At 40.6% G+C, this 22,530-nt stretch overlaps 1 protein-coding gene across 8 annotated transcripts in view; it reads right to left on the bottom strand.

Annotated features, from left to right (window-relative positions):
• prkg1 (protein kinase cGMP-dependent 1) overlaps nucleotides 1-22,530 on the bottom strand; it is a gene marked incomplete at both ends in the record, with an annotated part of 172,294 nt that overhangs the window by 93,293 nt on the left and 56,471 nt on the right. For all 8 annotated transcript variants that reach the window (XM_080747866.1, XM_080747861.1, XM_080747859.1 and 5 more), the window contains one exon: nucleotides 13,316-13,429. In XM_080747866.1, the coding sequence (XP_080603992.1) occupies nucleotides 13,316-13,429 (114 nt within the window). The remainder of the gene's footprint in view (nucleotides 1-13,315; nucleotides 13,430-22,530) is intronic.

Raw genomic sequence — 22,530 nt, 5'->3', positions numbered from 1 at the left:
AAATAAGTGGTTCTCAAACGTTTTCATGTCAAGGACCCCCAAAATTACATGTATATTTGGTCGCAGACCCCTATCTCAAAATATGTTGTTCCAGGGACCCCCAGAAGCAAATTTTTGAGTTACACATGTTCGCTTTTAAAAAGATATATTCAAAGACTAAGTCACAATTAAGTCCGGCCTTCTTTTCTCAGTAGAACTGGCTTGAAAGATTAGCACCTGACTGAAATGATTATCATTAGAGCAGCTTTAAGGCCACCTCTTTTCTTTTGTTCACCTGCGTGTTCTGTTTTGTATATCACTGCTGTGAAATGGGAAATACCTCACTCACTGCTCCTTATTTGCCGATGGATGTCAGTCAGGGATGCTGTGAGACCTTTTCAATAAAAGACTAACCTTTGCTTAAGGCCTTTGTTCAAAAGACTTCTTAACTCTCCTAAAACCTGCCATCGCTGCGGATCTCACCTCTCCAAATATACCACACTCTGACAAAGTGGGGAGTTAATTTACATAATACAGAAGACAACCTCTCTGACCAACGTCTATTCAACCCTTTGAAACAGGTATGCTTTGTTTTATTTTTATTGCAATGATTGCTATCTAGAACAGTGGTGCTCAACCTTTTCAGGCTGTGACCCCCAAAATAATTATATTTTAACTGCCGATTCTACAAAATGACGTCTAAATCATTTTTTTTAGACGTCATTTTTTTGAACGTTTTTTTTCTTTTTTTTGTGTGTGTGTGAAAATACCATAGCCCCATTTCTAAAATAAAAAACAATGGATCTGCAAGCTCTCAGCGCGTCGCCAAGCTACGCGATGGGTGCTTGTAGATCAGCTATTTTCAGTTTTTCACTATTTGTTTGGGGCCGAAAATATTAAATGTTTTAAAATGCCTATAGTGACATTCTCAAAATAGGGACGCCACATTTAAAGTGGTCAATAAATGAATGGTTGTATTAAACAATAAAAGGCCTGACTAAACACTTGTCACATGTAGATGGACGGCCGTTGTTCACGATGAAATCAGAAGAATCTGCTAAAACAATTCAGAGTTGGGGACAATATGCATACAATAATTAACCCAAATGATGCCCCTTAGTTTTGGACCCCAAAGAGATGTACGGTATGTGAAGAAAAAACATAAGAAGAAATGGTTCCTAGTCTAGTGGAATTTCTGAAAAATGTGATTGTTAGAGGCATTTTGGGGTAAAAGGAAAAAATGGTTCCCAAGCAAAATTTTGAGTTTTTGACCTTCTAATTTGCATAACAAAATAGCTGCCGAATTGTCAATTTTAAACTATTTCTTCAAGGGATATTTCACTTTCAAAAAACCTTTAGTAATTTTATCGTCTAATCAAGCTTTTGGGAACACCCAGGACAGTTTTTGAGTTGTTTGATTCAGTTTAGATTTAGATATTTGATATTCATTTTATCAGACACGCCCCCTTCCTATACAAACCCATTGTAACTTCAAACTCTATTTTAACCATGATAGATTTAATGAAAACACCCGTCTTTTTTTCTGGTGACTCCTGACATCCTCCTAATACGTGAGCAGGTTGTGTTTTGTCAATAACATTTTTCATTAATTTTTAATAATTTCTTAATTGTATTTAATTTTTTTCATTTTCCCAAATAATTATAGAAAATAAACTAAAAAGTTTATCGAAAGAACACTGCCTGTTTGTGTATTAGAAGGAGTCACCAGAAAAAAGGATGGGTGTTTTCATTGAATCTATCATGGTTAAAATGTTTTATTTTTATTTAAAAGGGATATTTCACTTAAATACAAAAACATTTAACCATGATAGATTCAATGAAAACACCCATCCTTTTTTTTCTGGTGACTCCTGACGCCCTCCTAATACACAAACAGGCAGTGTTTTTTCGATAACTTTTTTAGTTTCTTTTTAATAATTATTTGGGAAAATGAAAATAAATAAATACAAAAAATAAATGAAAGGAGTTATCGAAAGAACACGACCTGCCCACATATTAGGAGGGCGTCAGGAGTCACCAGAAAAAAAGGACGGGTGTTTTCATTAAATCTATCATGGTTAAAATGGAGTTTGAAGTTACAATGGGTTTGTATAGGAAGGGGGCGTGTCTGATAAAATTAATATCAAATATCTAAATCTAAACTGAATCAAGCAACTCAAAAACTGTCCTGGGTGTTCGCAAAACCCTGATTATATGATAAAATGATGAAACGTTTTTTGAAAGAGAAATATTGCTCGAATAAATAGTTGAAAATGTACAATTCGGCAGCCACTTTGTTATGCAAATTAGAAGGTCAAAAACTAAACAAATTATTGGGAACCAGGTTTTTCAGATTCTGCACCCTTGAATTGTGTAAAATGGCCTGGTTCTCCACTTTTACCCCCAAATGCCTCTAACCTGCTTATAGAAGGCCTTTTTTCAGAATTTCCGCCAGACTATCCCTTTTTTGTGTGTGAAGCACTGAGTTCACTGAGTTGCATTCTGTCTTGTCTCTGTTGATTCAGAGCTGTTTTGCACACCAGTGTCTCACATATCGAGCATGGCTGATCTACAAGCCCTTGTGGGTTGCGTGTATCAAAACAACATCCCGGTTCCAACAATGTAACAAGGGCCGGGCGCTTCTTTTCAGTGGAGATGACGGAGGCATTATTTTATAAACACAATCTGATCTAGCTATAATAATCATGACATAGGCTATTTATTATAATCACTAATTCACTATGAAGTGTCTTTAATTATAATTAAAGTAAAAATGGTCAAATAACAAGGACAAATTGTTCTGCCCACGACCTTATCAAACCAAAATGCCTAAACTACTGTAAATGTAGGTCTATTATAACTATGATAATGGTTCTTGTAAGTCCCAATTATTAAGTAGAATACTTGACCTTATAAATATAGAATGTTTATAATGTGTTATGATTATTTCTTGTGTTATGTTATGAAACATCGCATGTAGGCCTATTATATTACCTATAACCTATACACGAGTGAGCTCTTGTGCACCTCCGCACGGTCCAGGCGAACACAACGGAGCGTTCCCTACCTCCGGTTCAGCCAATCACAAGCTTCCACTGCTGGAAGCGGGATGTTGTTTTGATACACGCTTGTGGGTCTGCTGTTTCTTTTTTTTTCTCTCTCTCTTGTTTTTTGTGTGTGAGACACTGGCGTGCAATGAAGTATAAATCAGACGTTAGACAAACAGCGATAATGATAATGATCTTTATTTATAGCAGGTGTTTTACAAGAAACAAAGAAGCACTTTGAAAAATGTATGGGGGTTCTATTGTCTTCCAAATGTGAATTAGCATTTCAATAGTGTTGCCAACTCCCCAGTAACGGAAGTAGCTAGTGGCTCTCCCAGAAGTAGCTAGAAGTCGCTAGGGGTGGGGTGCACACGCGCTGCGCGCACATGCACACAAAAACGCCTGCACGGCCACGGGAACAGATGCGCGTGCGCGTGTCTAGGGTAATAATTCGAGTTTATAATTATTTTTTTGCACGGCGGCAGTACCAGAGAGAGAAAGAGATGTGGCATGTGCGTTTGTGTGTCACTGAGGATCAGGCAAGCAGCAAATGTAGTCCAGGACCTAATTAAGATATGTATGCACTTAATTTAGGAGAGAATATCTCAACTGTTCTTGGCTAATATGACCCCAAGGAACAACTTAAGAACTGTGAGAAATTCTGGACGAAATATCTGAAAATGACCACGCCTTTTTATAAATGACTACAACTTCCAACATGGCTCTATTCCTCTAAACCGTTGGAGCAACACATTTTCTGAGATGCTCAAAATGTTCAGAATACTAATGTTTAGGAGGACATATACATTTGTAACATTTCTAAATTCAATATATTATGACAAAACAACAAAGAAACGCTAAAAATGTTCAACTTATTATTGTCCAGGGCCTTAGGTAAACGTTTTCCACTAATCAGTGTAAAAGCACCAAATTTATCCCAGATGTAACCCTGGGCATGCTCTAATGATTTAGGAAGGGTGCCCAAAGACTCTACAGGGTCAATATGGCCACCATCTCAAAATAGTCTTGGCTACAACTATTGAACCAGATGAGCTACAAATGTTGACCCTGAGCAAGATTCTTAACCCCTAACTGCTCTCAAAAACAGAAATGTATGGAATGCCCCTCCACAGGTCTTGAGAGCTGCAGCCTCTCTGGACATTCTTAAGAACCACTTAAAAACACTACCGTTTAAAGTAAACAAACATTTGTGGAATGTCTTAAATTCAGTTGTTGTTAGGCTACAGTGAGCCCGCCTGGGAAGCCTATAAGGTTCGAAGTGGCCCTGAGCAAGATATTTACCCCTAACTGCTCCCAAAAACGTAAAAAAATGTAATGTAATTAGATTTTGTTGTCGTTTTTAATAATTTGAATACTTCAGGCTGTCTTTAGTTCCGTTGTATGTAAAGCACTTTATCTCTGAGAGAAGTGCCATACAAATGAAATATACACTTACTTCACCACACTACACATTCATAAAAGTTGTTGAACAAGTGTAGCAGATTCCTTATGAAGGTGAACTCTGAACTGGTTTGTCCACTGACCATTCCATGTTCCAGCAATGGGGGGTGTCACATGTTGCCCCTAGAGAAAATACCTTTGGACATGTGAAGGTATACTGTAGCTTTTCAGGTAGTAGAGGCCATACCATCAGATGGAGAAGGCACAAGGCAGTCATCTCATGTTCAGACTAGATATATGACAGCAATTGCAATATGATCCAATTGGGCTCTGATCAGGTCCTGTGCATTCTTAAAATGTTAATTTGTGATCACATTCTGCACTGGCTCAGCCATCAACTGCAGGGCATGCCCATTCTGTAGGAACTTCTTTCCCATTCAACATCTTGGCAAAAACATTTGAAATGTCACCAGAAAGCCCACTTTCAGCTAATAGTAAACCTATACTGTATTATCAAGGCATGCGTAGCAGGAAAAAGTTACACATTTATGAATTGTGGTTTTAATCTGTAGCCTACAGCAATTCATTGATAATACAGTATGTATAGCTGTAACGATTTAATAATGATTTAAAACATGCTACGCTATTCAGCAGACCATGTTTATTAATTTTGGTGGAATAATTGTGCTCTATCGTTGTATTTATTTAATTGGGTTAAAGTACTCTGCCAATTCCCATGAAAGAGTTAATATTCGTTTATTTGGAATCAAAAACATTGAACATGCCACATCTTGGAGAAAGTAAATGTTATGGTTTTGATTGAGTATTTTTGCATGTAATCCTATTTTTGTGGTAAATAAAAATAGATGGCCTGAAAGGTTTAATATGCAACCATCTGAAAGGAAATATGCTACAGTTTCACTAATAAAGATTGTAGAAAGCAGATTTGATTTGATGTTCAAGAAGCATATCGTCGTTGTCGGGTGGAAACCTTGTATGTCCAAAACCGTTCGTTTTGCATGTATCGTTTAAAAAATGAACTAAACTAGTGAAAACAGCAGATCTACAAGCACACAACGCCTCGCACCGCGAGGCGCTGTGTGCTTGTAGATCGGCTGTTTTCACTACTTTTGTGCGACGGCCTTGTATGATGAAGCAGGGCTTTACTTTGTGAAAGAACTTACAAATTTGAAACTTGGAGATACAAGGTCTCCACCCGACAACGACGATATTATACCAAGGTAGAAAAAAAAAAGAATCAGACACACGCCATCTTTGAAATATGCACGATAGAGGTTGAGACCCAGTCATAAAGAAATGAGCATTCCAACATGTTTCTAGTGGTCAAAAAACATGAAATAGACAACAAGTTTGCATTTGTAGTTCATCTGATTCAATAGTTATAGCCAAAACAGTTTTGAGATGGTGACCATATTGGATTTGTCTGCTATGACAACCCTGAAGAGTTGCTGGGCACCCTTCCTAAATCATTAGAGCATGCCCTGGGTTACATCTTGGTGCGTTTGCACTGATTAATTTCCCTAAGGCCCTGCACAATAATAAGTAGACAGTTTTTTTTAACTTAGATGTCCCCCTAAACATTGGTATTTTGAACATTTTGAGCACCTCAGAAGACGTGTAGCTCTATAGAGCCATGTTGGAAGTTGTGGTCATTTTTAAATTTAGTTTAAAAAAAAATGTTCTGGTATTTAGTCCCGGATAGAGAATTTCTCACAGTTCTTATTCCTTGGGTTCATATTAGCGAAGAATAGTTGAGATATTCTCTCCTAACATACATATCTTAGCCAGGTCCTCTACTAATGGAGGCAGAGAGAGGGAAGGAAAAATAGGGTTTTATCTCTGGCTCCTGTAAATAATATGTGTCCCCAAATCAGCAGAAAATGTAGCTAGATTTGTCTCTAGAAGCTTTTCACTAACTAAGTCTCTAGGGGGTTCTGGAAAGTAGCTAAATCTAGCGACAAATCCCCTAGGTTGGCAACACAGAAAAGTTCACTTGGTTTAGCAGAAAAACAGGCTTTGGGAAAATTATACTATAAACGCTAAGGATTTTATAACTGTAATTTGTAGGCCTATGAAACATTGCTCTGTGTGAGTAGGCCAACCCTCGCAGAGTTAAATTTAGACCGAAATGTATAACGTTACCAAATAATTTCCCTCATAATACTGGGCCGTGGACGTGGTATAAAAAAGTTTGAGAACCCCTGGATTAGACACGGGACAGAAAAAGCACACCAAAGCCACGCAGTTTGTGAGCTTATATTTTGTTTGTTAATGATAACCGAATCCATTGTGAGCGTAAAATGAAACCAAATGGACCCGTACGGTTCCATTTGGCTAAGCTTCGTTTTGTTCATTGGCAATATAGGCTATTTCGTTAGCGAATCTACAAGCTCACAACGCCACACGAAGCGAAGTAAAATAATTACGCTTTCATATGTCCCGACTTTCATTCATATTATTATTAGATAACTCACAAAACCAGCCAATGAAGCAAGTTTAGGTATTGTGATGTCCCGACATTATATATGCCTTGCGCTGTATATACACACACACACACACATGCATGCAGGGAGGGAGGGAGAGAGAAAGAAAGAGAGCGCTCTCGAGAGTTAAATTAAATATATATATATATATATATATATATATATATATATATTGCGCTTGCAAACAGGGCTCGGGAGAAAGAGAGAGAGAGAGGGAAGGTGTAGCAGAGATAGACAGAGCGAGGCAGAGAAATGATGAGAGAGAGAGACGCATATTTTCTAGTCCGCAAGTTTTACGGACAGACAGCAGCACAGAATAGAGAACCAGTAGGCCTACTCTTTCACATTCTCTGCACCGTAGCAACAGGATACTATAGAATGATAAACAAGAAAATATACAATGCTATAAACACCAAAATGACCACTAACATTCATTTGGTTTGGACCAGTGGATGTGCACGGGACACAAACGAGTGAAAACCGCCCATCTACAAGCTCACAGCGCGGCACGAAGCGATGCAGCGTTACGTGAGCTTAAACATTTATTAGGCTGTCGGCTGTCCCGAGATTATTATTATTTGTTCTCAACGAGCTTGCATGCTTTACAGTTTGCTGAGAAAAATGAAACCAAATGGCGTGTCTGTTTGGTTTTCATTTACACCCTTGAGAATTATAAATGCATTCTCAGCATAACGTTTACAAATGAACGGACAAATCTCCATCGCGCACAAAATAAATAACAGATTACAATAATATTAATATCATTATTATCAATATACATTTCCAGGTAGTGGTTTTAGTATCTTTGCTAAGCTGACAGAGAACAGCAACTGATCCATTACCTCAAACAAAGGCGCACTACGGGGAGTGCAAAAGGTGTGAAATTCTCTCCTTGCTTCTGGGAGGGGTCTTAAAGACCGATAACTAACGTCAGAGTGGTATAATGGTACATTATTTCATACTTAGGAAACGTTTCAGAAGGGGAAAAAAACATATGTCTTGAGTATTTAGGAAAAGTCATGGAAGGGGAAATTTCTGAGACCTTCACAGGGAGTTATTGCACTTTGCGATCTCAAAATCGGCCAAAATGACCGGTTAGTCACCCGTGTGTTAACAATTATGTTCATAATAATAATACTAATAACACATGGCCAGTTAAAACAAAGAATGTACCTTAATTGTTTTGTTATTTCAGGTTTTGGAACGATGGAGAATATCAACACAGCACAATATATAAGAGCCCTCAAGATCTCTTACCTGGTCTTCTACAGCGTGATCTTTGTGTTCGGCGTGTCGGGGAATGGCGTTGTCATCTGGGCGACGGGCTTCAAAATGAAGAAAACCGTCTACACCGTTTGGTACCTCAACCTTGCTGTGGCCGACTTCCTCGTAACGGCGTGCCTGACCCTTACCATCACAGAAGCAGCTCTGGACTTCCACTGGCCTTTTGGTCAGTTCATGTGCAAAGTAGAAGCTGTTGTTTTCTACATGAACATGCATGCCAGCATCTACATCCTCGTTGCCATCAGCGTTGACAGATGTGTATGTGTGGTGTGGCCACTCTGGGCCCAGACCCACCGCAGTGTCAGAAATGCATCCTGGGTGAGTCTGGGGGTCTGGGTGCTGGCCGTGGTTCTCAGCTTCCCTTATTTCAGTTATAGGGATGTAGAGCCCTCCACCGTTAATGAAGACATCTGGTGCTGGGACATCTTTGCGCCCATCGCTAACAGCAGTACACCTGAAGAGTATCAGGTGTGGAAACATGGACATGTGGCCATGATCTTCACTCGTTTCCTCATGGGATTCGTGGTCCCTTTCACTGTCATCGTCTCCTGCTATTCCGTCATCTTCTACCGGCACAGGCGTAGTCACTCGCTGGCCGGCCAATTAGGTCGCCCCTTCAAAATCATGGCGGCTGTCATCACCTTGTTTTTCCTGTGCTGGGCTCCCTTTCACGCCATACATCTGATCCATTTTGTGAATGCCCTGGTGACTGAGGTCAGTGATGACACGCTGTACAAGGTGATCTACTACGGAATCTCCCTGGCCACCGGCCTGGCACTTCTCAACAGCTGCCTGAACCCGCTGCTGTACATGTTCATGGGTCGAAGTTGCAATGATTTTTTCCGCAGGCCTGTCCTAAAGGTGCTGGAGAAAGCCTTCACTGAAGAGCCTAAGACCGTTCCGGTGCTGGAGAAAGCCTTCACTGAAGAGCCTCAGACCGTTCCGGTGCTGGAGAAAGCCTTCACTGAAGAGCCTAAGACCGTTCCGGTAGCCACAGGGACACTGGAACTCCCAAATCCCAAGGGGAGCTGAGGTTGGAGGAGTCCATGCGCGCGGCCTAAGGCCGCCCGCCGAAAATTCAAGTTTTTTTATCCGGTTTTGGGTTATTTTTATTACTGTTTCGGGTGCTTATTCCCGCACAACGGTGTAACAAGGAGCTGTATAGTTACTAGTTATTTTAGAACACAGCGCAACACACAGCACGCACGCACGCACACACGCACACACACACGCACACACACACACACACACAGTCACACACACACACACACACACACACACACTACAAAATCGGGTATTATTTTTTATTCCCCATATACAGTTTGCAACAATGAGACTACAGACAGTTTCTAGTTCTCAAATACATATACTTTGATGTGCCATCAAAGCGGGATCTATTTTAAAACAAAATTTAAATTCAACTTCCCTTCTGACCAGAGGTGGCAAGGTGACCATGTGATTAGGTGACCATGTGATAATCAAACACCTTTCTTCTACATATTTTATTCCCCAAAGCCAAATACATTATTGTTTTAATATAGCTCTGTGTGTGTATATATATTTAAAAAAGAATAATAATAAATAAATAAATAAAAAAGCTCCCTCAGCATCCCACTTCCAGCGCCCCTGGGTAGCCATGTGAAAGAGAGCGGTCGCACATAAGGGTGGATCCCTCTAAAATGTACTTACACAAGCGGAACCAAGAAAATGGTATCAAAATTATATCAAAGTATTTCAGACTGCAGAAAACACTCTACAGACAACATCAGAGAACATTTTGATGCTCGAGGTTCCATTTGCTCATACAGAGCTTGGCAAGGCAGCATTTTCTATCAGTGCTCCACTTGCATGGAACAAGCTCCAAAAATCATTAAAAATAAAATATCTGCCGGCCTTAGGCCAATTTAGGATGATGGTTTCTAACACCTTTGTTCTAAACTGTATATGTTTTAATTAATTTAGCTTTTAGTTTCTTGAACTTTCTACAGTTTTCAAGTATTCTCTTTTTGATTATTTCAAATGATGTCTGTAAATGTATATATGTATATATGTTGTTGTTCATTGTTGTATCTCGGTTGCGTTGTAAATGAGTGCTTGCTCTCAATTGTATTTCCGAGTTTAAATAAAGGTAACAAACAAACAAACAAACAAGAGAAAAATGGGAAAAGGAAATTGATACTCAAATTACAGTAGACCAATGGTTACATATGCGAGACTCAATATACAACAACAAGTTCCAACACCTGGCGTGAATTTGGTTGGAAAAACATTTCACGTTTTTTCATTACTCCAAAACTTAAATCTAAACAATTAGGAGTACCCCAAGGATGTTGGAGAGGTTGCAACGATATAGAAGCAAATCACTACGATATTTTCTGGGGCTGTTCGGGAATTCAGAAATACTGGGAAGATATCTCTGAGGAAATACAGAAAATATTAATTATAGAAATATCAATGTCTTGCTTACTACTGTACTTAGGAGATCTACCCAAGGAGAACGTAGGAAACAACAGATATCTAATGAAATATTCTTGATCACAGGGGAAAAACAATTACCCATAAATGGTTACAAGCGGATTCACCTACTATAACAGAATGGTTTCAAATGAGATTTTTGCAATGGAGAGGATGACCGCTAAGGATGAAAAGGGATGCCTTTGAGGTCAGATGGGAGAAGTGGATCAGGCAAGAACACCAGGAGAAATAAGGAATATTACTTTTGATTAATAATTATATATGATTGGCCTTAGAAAGATGATTTTACCTTTATACCTAATGTAAAAAAGGAAAACAATTTTTTTTCACTATCTAGTATTATTATTTTTTTCTTTACCTCTATCGCTGAAAGAATGTTCTATGTATAATATGTCTCACATATACTTCTACAATAAAACAGTGAAGACCATTTAAATCTGCTTCTTTTCTTGTATATATGATGTTCGGCAGCATTATGTTTAGTTTAGTTTTTTGTTTGTCTAATGTTTTATGTTTGTCCAATGTCCTATATGTTTCTATATTTGAAAAATAAAAAATCTAAGTGGAAAAAAAAGAGCCTCAGACCAACACTTACACAAACCCAGGGAGCAGCCGTGAAGATGTGATTGCCATGTCTGAGACACAGGTTTAGGGTTGTCTTTGAAAATAAAGTAGTTCACCCCCCAAAATATATTTATTTTTTCTCCATTGCTCGTAAAAAACTACTGCACGGTTAAGCCAGAACTGCAAAAAGGTGGCAGAAGAATAATTAAGCGATGAATACAATAGGCTATATAAATGCACCATTTACCATTTACCATTTATAGGCACTGCATTTTATTTTTGCATTTTTCTCTAGAAACAGGTGCCTAACTGCAGCCCATCCATCTAGAGGCCAACAACAGAGCTGGTATTCTTTATCAGTGGTTCTCAACCTTTTCAGGCTGCGACCCCCAAAATAATCATATTTTAACTGGTGACCCCCTCACCTTACAAACACTAAGTGTTGAGGGATAACATTTTATGTGTTAGGGTTCTATTGTGAAAATAGCAGATCTACATGCTCACAACGCCTTGAGGGCATGTAGATCGGCTATTTTCACAATTTCTGCCTCTGATATTTGACAATTTGGCCAATATTTAATTTTTCCAGATACCCTCTATACACTTAAAACTTTATGTTGGTTTGTTTACCCAGCATACCACTGTATAAGACAGAATGCTGGCTACCACAGGCTGGTAAAACATACTCAACAGCATACTACACACATTAACGGATGCAATTGAGTGGGTTGATTGAATGTTGATGTCAAGAGAACATTGAAATGAATGAGAGAGATGCATCCTCATGATCATAATACATATTCACAGCCAGCTGCCCTGTCCGGTGACACATGCACGCAACACACAGATAATGCAGCACGCCCACCAGTAGAGAGAGAGTTCACACACACACACACACACACACACACACACACACACACACACACACACACACACACACACACACGCGCGCACACGCACATGCACACGCACACACACACAAACACACAAACGTGTTGTAACTCAGTGGGACAGCCGAGTATTGGGAGATGTCACATTGAGCGGGCTGCTCTTCACACTGTGATGATGACACACAGATAGAGACGGGCCGCTGTGACTCAGGAGGTACTGCACTGTAGAGGGGCCGTTTGGATTCAAACGAAACCCTGACTCCTCCTGGCCGCGTATGAAAAAGGGTTCTTGACCAAGACACTGGAACCATAGTCTGTCTCTCAGGCAAGACATCTTCAACAGTCTCTGAGTCTGAATGCTGCATGAAAGTCTGTAACTACAGCTCATGAATGCCGCGAATTGAAGTCTTCTGTTTTTGACATTTCCGCTCACGGATAATACATTTTAACACATTAAAACCGGGAAAGCAATAAAAGCATCCGTGTCATTTTAGATTTTAGCTACGTATAAATAAACATACGTTTTCTCAGAAGACTCAGTGGTTTAGAACAGTGGTTCTCAAAAATGTCAGATATACAAGCTCACTTGTATCTGGCTCGCTGCCAGCTTGTACATCTATCTTTTACTTACTGTAGTGTAATTCATAATAAAATGTAATGCAGCTGTATTACCCCTCCTTCCTGGTCAGCAAACAAAGTAACTAACAAATACAGAGAATGTACAGTTTCAATTCAAACACTTCAAGGCTTGAGGGCGTCCTCATATACGGATGGGACAGATAGACAGACATGCACACACACGCGGTCAGTTGTTGGAACACCTGGCACCGCTCAAAACTTATAAACTCTAAATGTGTGACCATAGTAAAAGTCCCCTTTATTATCCTATAACATGTGATATTAGAAACACTCAACTTACCGTATATCCTAAATGTGACATTATTTCGTAAAACTAAAAAATACTCTATATGTTGCATCCTGCCATAGTAATCTGGGACAATATGTAGAAGAATGCATACGCTGTGTGTATGCGTGCATGCGAGCGAGAGGAGAGTATATAAGAGAAGAGAGTGAGAGAAGAGGAGGAGAGAGGAGAAGTGACTGGCGAGTAGATACAAGGAGAGGACAGCAGTGTAGCAAGGACTGTAGATGTAGTACGGTATATACTTACTCCGAACAGTAGCAGTTCTGGTGCAGTTGTACAGGATGGCCAGTTCTCCAAACACCTTCCCTGGTCCCATCATACATAACTTCATACCCTCCTTAGTTACCTCCACTTTACCATCTGAGGGAAGGGGGCGCACACACACGCACACGCACACGCACACACACACACACACACACACACACACACACACACACACACAGAGAGTTGTTGTTAAAGAAAAGAGGGAAGAAACATATTCCATGTTAACACAATGCAACGCAACAAGAAACAAAACAATTGAGATGAGGTGACCTTGAAGGCCATACAATATGATTCACCTTAGTCTCACTCATCAAACCATTTGGTGACACCTTGTATACTCTGGATATGAATTAAGAGGTTCACTCATGATAAGTATCGGTTTGTGCAGTGACCCTTCCCTCTATATCAGGGGTCTTCAACGTTTTCAGGCCAAGGACCCCTTCCCTGAGAGAGAGATGAAGCAGGGACCCCCACTACAATTGTATTGCAGATTTTCATCGATTTCATAGATATTCATAGACTTGTTTGACAACCTCTCGTCAGTCTATGTTGGATTAATGTGTTTTTCAGACATGTAATCACTTTGTCGATACTGTGTAAACTTCTACCACTTTTTCGAGTCACGTGTTCAAATACTGGATTCTGATTGGCTAAATTCCGGAGGTTATCAGAGGACAACTGCCGCAAAGTTGTGTGTCCGAGATCAATGCGCCTCAGTGTACATCCGGGGACTTCAGGAGGTCCTTTCCCCCAACCAACAAATGACGGTGGCAACGGTCCTATGTTTACTAACGTGCATGCTATAGTCGCCGATTTATTTGGATCCAATGCAATCCGCCAACTTTAAAGCCCCTTTTCTCTGAACCTATGCCTTTCTGGAAGCGAACAGCCTCTATTTACGGCCGGAACGGTACTTCTAACTGACGTTAGCTTAGCTGTAAGCTAGACGCATGGATTAGTATGGAGTTGGCGCCATCTGTTGGTGAGTAGAAGATGTTGTTTGTGGAACTATCTGCTGTCTCGCGGAAGTTTTATAGGCAATAATGATTGTAACTTAAGATCCTTGCAAGTTACAACTATGTGTTTTCTTTCATGTATACGGGAAAAAGTGGTAGAAAAGCTATTTACCACTCGGGGTCGGACATTATGCTCTCATAATGTCCTGAGTGATGGTGTTATCGGACTCGGCTGCGCCTCGTCCGATAACACCATCACTGCGGACATTATGAGAGCATAATGTCCTCTCACTCGGGGTAAATTGCTTACTTGACCTACACTATCACTAGGTACTAGGTGTCTGCTCTTTTTTTTACCTCTACACCAAACCTATTTGCCGGAAATAGCAGATCTACAAGCTCTCAACGCCTTTTAGGTCAAAATTCTCCTCAGTATAGGGATGCGAGGGTTCAAGTTGTTCATCTAAAATAATTATCCTATCACACAAAGATTTGGCGGCCCCCCCTGTAGTAACTCTGAGGGCCTCCTAGGGGTCCCGGACCCCCTGTTGAAGACCCCTGCTCTATATGGAGGGACCCAAACATGACAGGGAAATGAACCACCACACCATGGAGGGGGCAAGAAGCTGTTCTTTTTTTTTTTCAAAAGCCCTGGGTGCCAATGACGTCTTTGACGTCTTTTGTGTTTTTTGTATAGATTTCTTTTTTTTTTGTTTGTTTTTCATTTCAAGAAATAAAAAGATAATAAAAAATCATGGGTGGCACATCTACCTTGGAGCCATTTTGGCATTTGGCACAGAAAGAGTTAATACAGGAGTCTCACCATCATCATTTGCATTTGAACACAATTTCTGATACCGGTAATATATTTTCATCAAAATTGTTAAAAGTGGTCCCCAAACCCCACTTGAGAAACACCGACTTAGATCTTCTCTTCCAATTTAGCGAATGCTCTTATCAAGAGCTGCTTCAGCGTAAATGGCATGAACCCTAGTAAGCAAATTACAGGGTAAATAAAGGGTAAGGACAAAGAGAACAACGCAGTGCTTCAAAGTAACAAGGCATCTGATTAAACAACACGCCATCTAAATGACATTGTTGACATCTTGATCCAAAATCAAGGTCAAACGGGCCTGCTCAGCATATTAATGTGTGCCACAAAGCATGACTGAGAATCATGCAGTTCACCAGTATGGAAGCAGATCGACGCATTTGTGATGTTTATTCACTCATTAATCCATTTTGCCCTTCCATTCTTTATGTGCACGCACGCACCCAGGATTCAAATTAAAAAACATAGTCAAAAGTAGCAGATCTACGTGCTCGAAAGTGGCGCACAGCATCATAGGCTACTTTTGTTTGACGCTGTTCAGGCCTGGAATTTTGTCATATTAGGGGCAAGGCCACTTGGCCTTTGGTGTTGTCCATTTTTTGAGGGCACAAAGGCCAAATGCCAGGTCAGGAAGGCCATCAAATAAAACAAGATCTTTATCCAATTTGTTGAATTTAAGGGTTAGGGATGATTATGATTATGGTATTTAAAATTTGATCCATGCTCAACCCATTTCCCAAAAAATGGGGACTCAACAAAAGACATGACAAGAAAGAGACACTGGTGTCTACATAATATTGACAAGAAAGAGACACTGGTGTCTACATACTGTAATGACAAGAAAGAGACAGAGGAGAAAGTGGTACCTGGGGCATTAAGGCCACTGTGGCCTCAGGGAATGCCATTTTTTGGAGGGGCACAAAGCCAAACTGAGGGGCAACGACGGCCATGGCCTTCATGGCCTCCCTGAAATTCCTGCCCTGACGCTGTTGTAGGATCAAGTAGGGCATTCCTTTACAAAAAACACTAAAGGTTTTTGTACAGAGATAAGAGGTTTCTGCTCGACAGCAATGATAGAATTATGCTCATTGACCTAAACATGGCTCCAGTTTAAGCGCATCCATCTGTGATAGCATGTGGCGCTATGTGTTACCGTTAAATTCTTCCCTAAGGTATGGGCATTTGCCAGAGGCCAGCACAGTTCAACTTACTGCAGCATATGATTGAAGTCATTCATCTGTTCAGGCGTTTCAAGATAACGTTGGCTGGGAAATAACATATCCCCCCCATAGGGAATAATGTTGTGTGTTCAGCACTTGAAGCTACCTGTGATCTTGCTTAACCCTTTCCAAGCCACGGGGAGCCACTTAATATTAAAACCGTTTTATACCGGACATCTGAGCAAGGAGTCTCAGCCGCGCCGTAATTTACCGTACTGGGTCATTAAAAACGAAATAAAAGATTTTTACCCGAAAATCGGCGATCGTCTAACCTTCCCTAGTCACCGCTCGTCCATCGATAGCGTATGGCTCGTCTGACATGAAGCATAAGTGACGTCAGGTCCTTTCCCTGCAATAGCTTCCCAGTTCCCGTCCATTTTCTGTTTAGACGTTAGTGCTAGTATAGCTGGAGTGCTGGGGGCTAAGCTAGCGAAAATGTTCATATCTACTCTAGAGTCATACTTGGATTATTTGAGCCGACATTTACGTGAACGGATCGCGCACGCGAAACGCACGGGGAGAAGATGCGTCGGCCGAAACCGCCCCTCTAAGCCAATGCAGACTGAGGAATTTCGCTGGGGACTGTGGTGAGAATACAACGGGGATCGCGTGATGGTTATGGGGGATGAAGACCACGTGATATAGCGCTGAAGGTCTTGTAAAATGAATGAGGTTCAGATCATAATATAATAATAGAAATTTCACGGCTAATCTACCAACAAGCCATTCTATTTCGGCTGGCGAAGTGTTAAAGGTTGTTTGATGGAGAAGGGAATTTTATGTTTCAATGTTGTCAATGTTTATGGACCAAAATGTTACAGCATGTCTCCAGCGTTGTCTCCATATCATCAGTGCTGTGTCCGTTTTTGTTAAAACATCCCCCCCTTTTTATGAGATTAAAGGTCTATATTCTGATAGTACATTGCTATAGAGCAGTGGTTCTAAAAGTGGGTCTAGTGACCCTCAGCGGTCCTAAAGGGGGTTTCAGGAGTTCCCCAACAAAATTAGTTTAGAGAGAGAGAGAGAGAGAGAGAGAGAGAGAGAGAGAGAGAGAGAGAGAGAGAGAGACAGACTATAAAACTTCTGCTATTCATCCCCACAGATTTTATAACAAGCTGCCCTTGCCAATATGTACTGTGTGTGTGTGTGTGTGTGTGTGTGTGTGTGTGTGTGTGTGTGTGTGTGTGTGTTTATATACATACACATACTTCTGCAGAGGAAAATGGCATACAAAACCATTAATGTTCATGTGTGCAAGCCAGTTTTATCAAGCCATGTGTTACCCTTTTAGCATTATTGTATAACTGTGCCTATGTAAGTATTCAATAATCAGAGTTCTGTTTACACAATGTTGTACCCCCTCTCCAACTGTATACTTTACCAATTTTTGTTTAGTTAGAGAGAGAGAGAGAGAGAGAGAGAGAGAGAGAGAGAGAGAGAGAGAGAGAGAGAGAGAGAGAGAGAGAGAGAGAGAGAGAGAGAGAGAATAACAGCCATGGATGCCAAGAGACAAGGCTGGACGTTTGAACATGAAACAAGGTTTAATATCCTGTAAGAAAAGACAGAGAGCGAGGATCAGAGGAGAGAGAGAGAGAGCAGTCAAGAGAGACTGAGAATGAGAGGAGTGATGGCAGAGATTGAAGGACAGAGAGAAAGAGAAGGTGTGAGAGGGAATGCGTGCCAATGACAAGCCAATGCGAGCCAAGCAGACCACATACAGTAGGAAGAATTCATGTGGACAATGACATGTCTGCTTATTAAAGTAATCAAACCATTGACCATTATAATAAGGGCTTGTTTTTCTGTGGTTCTCAAACATTGTCATGTCATCGAACCCCAGATTAATATAAATCTATCTGCGAAACCCCCATAAGAAAATATTTTACGCAATGGACCCCGATACAACATTTGTGTTGTTAAAAGCAGCTTAAATAACAAGCTCACAACGTGTTGCATCACAACGCGTTTTGAGCTTGTAGATCATCTTCAAATAGCAGATGTACAGTATATAGGTTTAAAGTGCCCCTGTATCCTTGGCTTTGTATTCATAGACCTGTCCTGATTGCTTCTCTCGCAAAGCCTGGCAATACTGTAGACAGATGGGATTAGAGGAATGAACAGAAGAGACAGAAAGAAGGAAAAGAAAGAGACAAGATGGTAGAAGAGGGTGAACAGATAAGGAAAACAGAGACACGTAACGAGTGGTGATGAGAAGGGGAAGAGACCACAGGTGTCCCAATAGCTCCTTGCTGTCTGAAGCTGTCCAGGTCCATTACACACACACACAAGGACTTGCACTCCCAAATCCCCTGTCACTCGTCTGGGCTCACTGCACACACAACAATAGTTGTATAGATAGTAGTTATTATGACTATGAGCTTATTTTATATAATTAGGTTATTATAATGAAGTTATTCTCTATAATATGTCCATCAATGTGGGCTCCAGGCAGCTAGGGTTTTTTGGATGTTCGTGTTTGTAGCACAGCTACAGTACATTATTTTCAGACAGTAAAGTGGCAGCCCGGCCCGTTGAACGGAACTTGCCCGTAGTGATCATACCTGGTATATCGGGTATATCTGGTATGTACTGTATAGCTGCTATATCTGGTCAATTAATTAGTAAATATGTTATTGAATAATTTTGTAAATAATGTATGACTTGTCCATACCTGGGGATGTGCATACTTGAAGGATTTGCAGACTTTGGATTGTGCACTGTGTACACAGTACGGTTTAGGCTTAGTTAAAGCAGAACACGTTTTGGAGAGGAAGCTGCTCATTTGATCATGGCTGTGTGTAACAACCCGGTCATTTACGACCCGCCGCCGAAGCGTGTCAGTGAGCGTGCGAGTGCTGTGGTGGACATGATATCCAAAGCTGCTCTCAGCTTACAAAAGGATGTAAGTCGGGCACCACCGCTAAATCAAACTTTGTAATGCTGTGTGGTCTGCCGTTGTCTGTGTGATGTTGTGTGATGTTGTGTGTGTGTGTGTGTGTGTGTGTGTGTGTGTGTGTGTGTGTGTGTGTGTGTGTGTGTGTGTGTGTGTGTGTGTGTGTGTGTGTTGCGATGCGGTGGCCCCGAAGCTCAGTTGACCCAGCAGCAACTGATCCCATATCCTGCGGGGACTATAAGCATAACAACAAATCCCATAGGCCGTGGCCACTCCTGCAGCGCGTGACCGAGCGTAGGAAATCCAAATTCTCAGCTGAATTCCCCAAAATGCTAATTAAGAGCTTACATTTGGGAAAAGTAAAAAAATGGGCTGCCTTAGTCACTCTCTTCATATTCCAATGGACAATTGGCTGTGTGCAAAGTCCAGATGACTTGCTCAAAAATCTAAATGTGGTGCCAGAAAGACAGAGGTTCCTTAATTTATAACTTACAATATATGACAGAGTGACAGTCCCACTTAAGGGGAACACACACCGGCTGCGGACAGAAGAAAACATACAAAACACAGCGCGGCAACGCCTGGAAATAGAACAGTGGCGTATCGGGGCGGAGGGAGAGGCGTGAACGCAAGCCTGCACGCATCTGGTGGCACCCTTATGGTGAGTTTAAACACTTTTAAACAAAATGTGGTCGTATTTACTGCACTCTGCCTTAGTAGGGCAGTATAATTGTATCCGTGTGGAGAGTGAATGACACATGTGACATGCATGGCACATGAAATCAGGCAGCGGGAGGCACTGTGTTGCTGAACCCCTCAGTGTAATCGAGCTTTGGTCCAGAGCGTTAGCGACTTGCCTCTATAAGGGCAAATTCACACTAGGGTCCCACGTCCACTTGTCACATGTTGTGATTAGTGTGGCCGCTGCTGATGGTGCGCCGCAATGTGAACACTCACTGTACTAAAACAAGAAAATGGACTGCTATTCATATATCATTATATCATGTGAGCGATGCATTATTTTACCTGGGTTGTACCTTCTGGTAGTTCTACTTCTAAAAAAACACCTTTGTTTGGGTGAGTAGCGAAATTATATTCTTTATTTATTACAGTTTAGACCTCGCACTTTACAGTCTATCTAGAGATACACAGTTCCTAGCACAGCGTTAGAGAGAACTCACTGACACTATGGAGCGACCGCTTTGCATTGATGAACCCAGCTAGGATGAACAACACATAGTTCTCTTCCAATTATTTCTTTGAATGCTCCGTTTTGACAGTCAACATTCCTCTTGAGACCTTGACTTGCGTTTTGAAAAGAAAAGAGTGTTTCACATGCCTTAAACAATACACGAGTTCTCCTCCGTATTTAAGAGACCTTGAACAAGATAAGAGCTCTTATTTCTCTCTTTTCGGAAAGGAAGCATGGCTGTCTTGTCTGTCTCCAGATACAATTATGTTTCTTTTAGATTTTGAATGAACAAAATGCTGGATGTCCTCTGAGAGCCAAGGAAATTGATGTGCCAAATGATTACACAATCATTTCAGCCTTGACCTGTAACAACTGAATTAATACACAGGCAGTTCTATCAGTATACCACATTTTTCAAAATTGAAACATTTTGAAAATGGCCAAGCTACAAGCTTGTAGATCGGCTATATTCTCTGCATCTATATGCATGTATAAAATATGTATTAAAGGGAATGGGAGAAGACATTCTGATTGGTCTGATTTATGTTATGCCCAAAACAGACCCATGGCTAAGTCAGAGTATGTATGTATGTATGTATGTATGTATGTATGTATGTATGTATGTATGTATGTATGTATGTATGATGTATGTATGTATGTATGTATGTATGTATGTATGTATGTATGTATGTATGTATGTATGTATGCATGCATGTACTGGATGTCAGTGTCTCATAATTAACAGCCAATGAGAGACCAGCATTCCTGGTGATGCCACTGGTGATGTCGACAGAGCTTGGTATATAAGAGAGTTCTTGGTAATGTCTTCATTAATATCCAATGAGGCCAGCAGTGCAAACCTCGTGGCACAAGTTGGCACCTTGACAGAGTGTAGTTCTAGTTGTGTCTAATCACGGAAGTTGTGGGTTCGAATCCACCGTGGTGCATCTGGCTTTTTCTGGCATCTGTGCGAACACTAAACATTGAAAACCCGTCCATTAGAAGTGACAGAGGCATGGCCTCAGGGCCAGATGGCAAAGCCATTTGACATTTAGAACGGATTTACAGGAAAATGTCATACTCCTCTTGAATCGTCTTAATCACATTACATCCAAAACCAGAAATTGAATACAAAATGTTGAAAAACTCATATCCAGACATTTTGCAAGGTCTTCCAAGGTGCTGGCAGGCAGGATATTACATTTCAAAATATACTGTGATTTATAAAGGGAGAGAACTGCTAACAGGTTTGTGCATAAGGTTGCGACAAGCTTATATCCGCAGGGATTAAAGCCCAAATAAAATGTCACGACTTTTTGTCAGGCCAATTATACCCAATCTGTCTTTTGTGAAATGGCATGAATGGAGTGTACAGTTTCCTAAGAGAAAGATCTGAAATTAAAAAAAAAGAAATCAAACCTCGATTCGAAGTGAAGCGGTGAATTTTTATGCTATGTGTTCTAGAGCTATACTTTCTATGTTCTTTAGTTCTATACTTTTATGAATTCTGAATGAATGAATGATTTTGTCTGGAGGGCCAAATTGTCATGTGAAGCTTGACCAATCCTCAATTCTACATGTACAAGACATGTACGGGACAGACATTCTCACTCCTTGAGAATCTATGGGAATCCTCAAAAAAACAGGTACGGGACAGACAAAGCCACTCCTTGGAAGCGGCTTTCACCGCTTCAAAAAGTTAATGTGTGTTTACTTTGTGCCATTCCATTATGCTTCATTTTGTATCAGGCTGTGATACACAGGACATTTGGATACATCAATAAGCACAGGAGACATAGTAGTCTACTACTGTATGACAGCATGCTCAGCCACGTCGATAATATTAGGCTGCTGTTCACACAGCCTAATGTTATCTCATTGGTCTAAATTTACCATGTACTGTGTGTTGAACCTGTAGGCCACTGTATAATGTTAAAGACATTGTGCCATGATTAAGGGGGGATATGTTTCATCCTGGAATTGTCCGTTAACCATCCAATCGGAGTGCACACCGAATCCTGCTGCTTTAATCCAATTTACAATTGCTCTTAAGGCCCATTCCCACTGGGCCAGATAACAGATAAAAAAATCTCTTTCTCCAGAT

Source organism: Nannobrachium achirus (assembly GCF_963921795.1).
Source record: "Nannobrachium achirus genome assembly, chromosome: 18".
In the NCBI taxonomy this organism is placed as follows: Eukaryota; Metazoa; Chordata; class Actinopteri; order Myctophiformes; family Myctophidae; genus Nannobrachium; species Nannobrachium achirus.
Note: the sequence above shows the minus strand (reverse complement) of the source record. Positions and strands in the feature narration are given on the sequence as shown.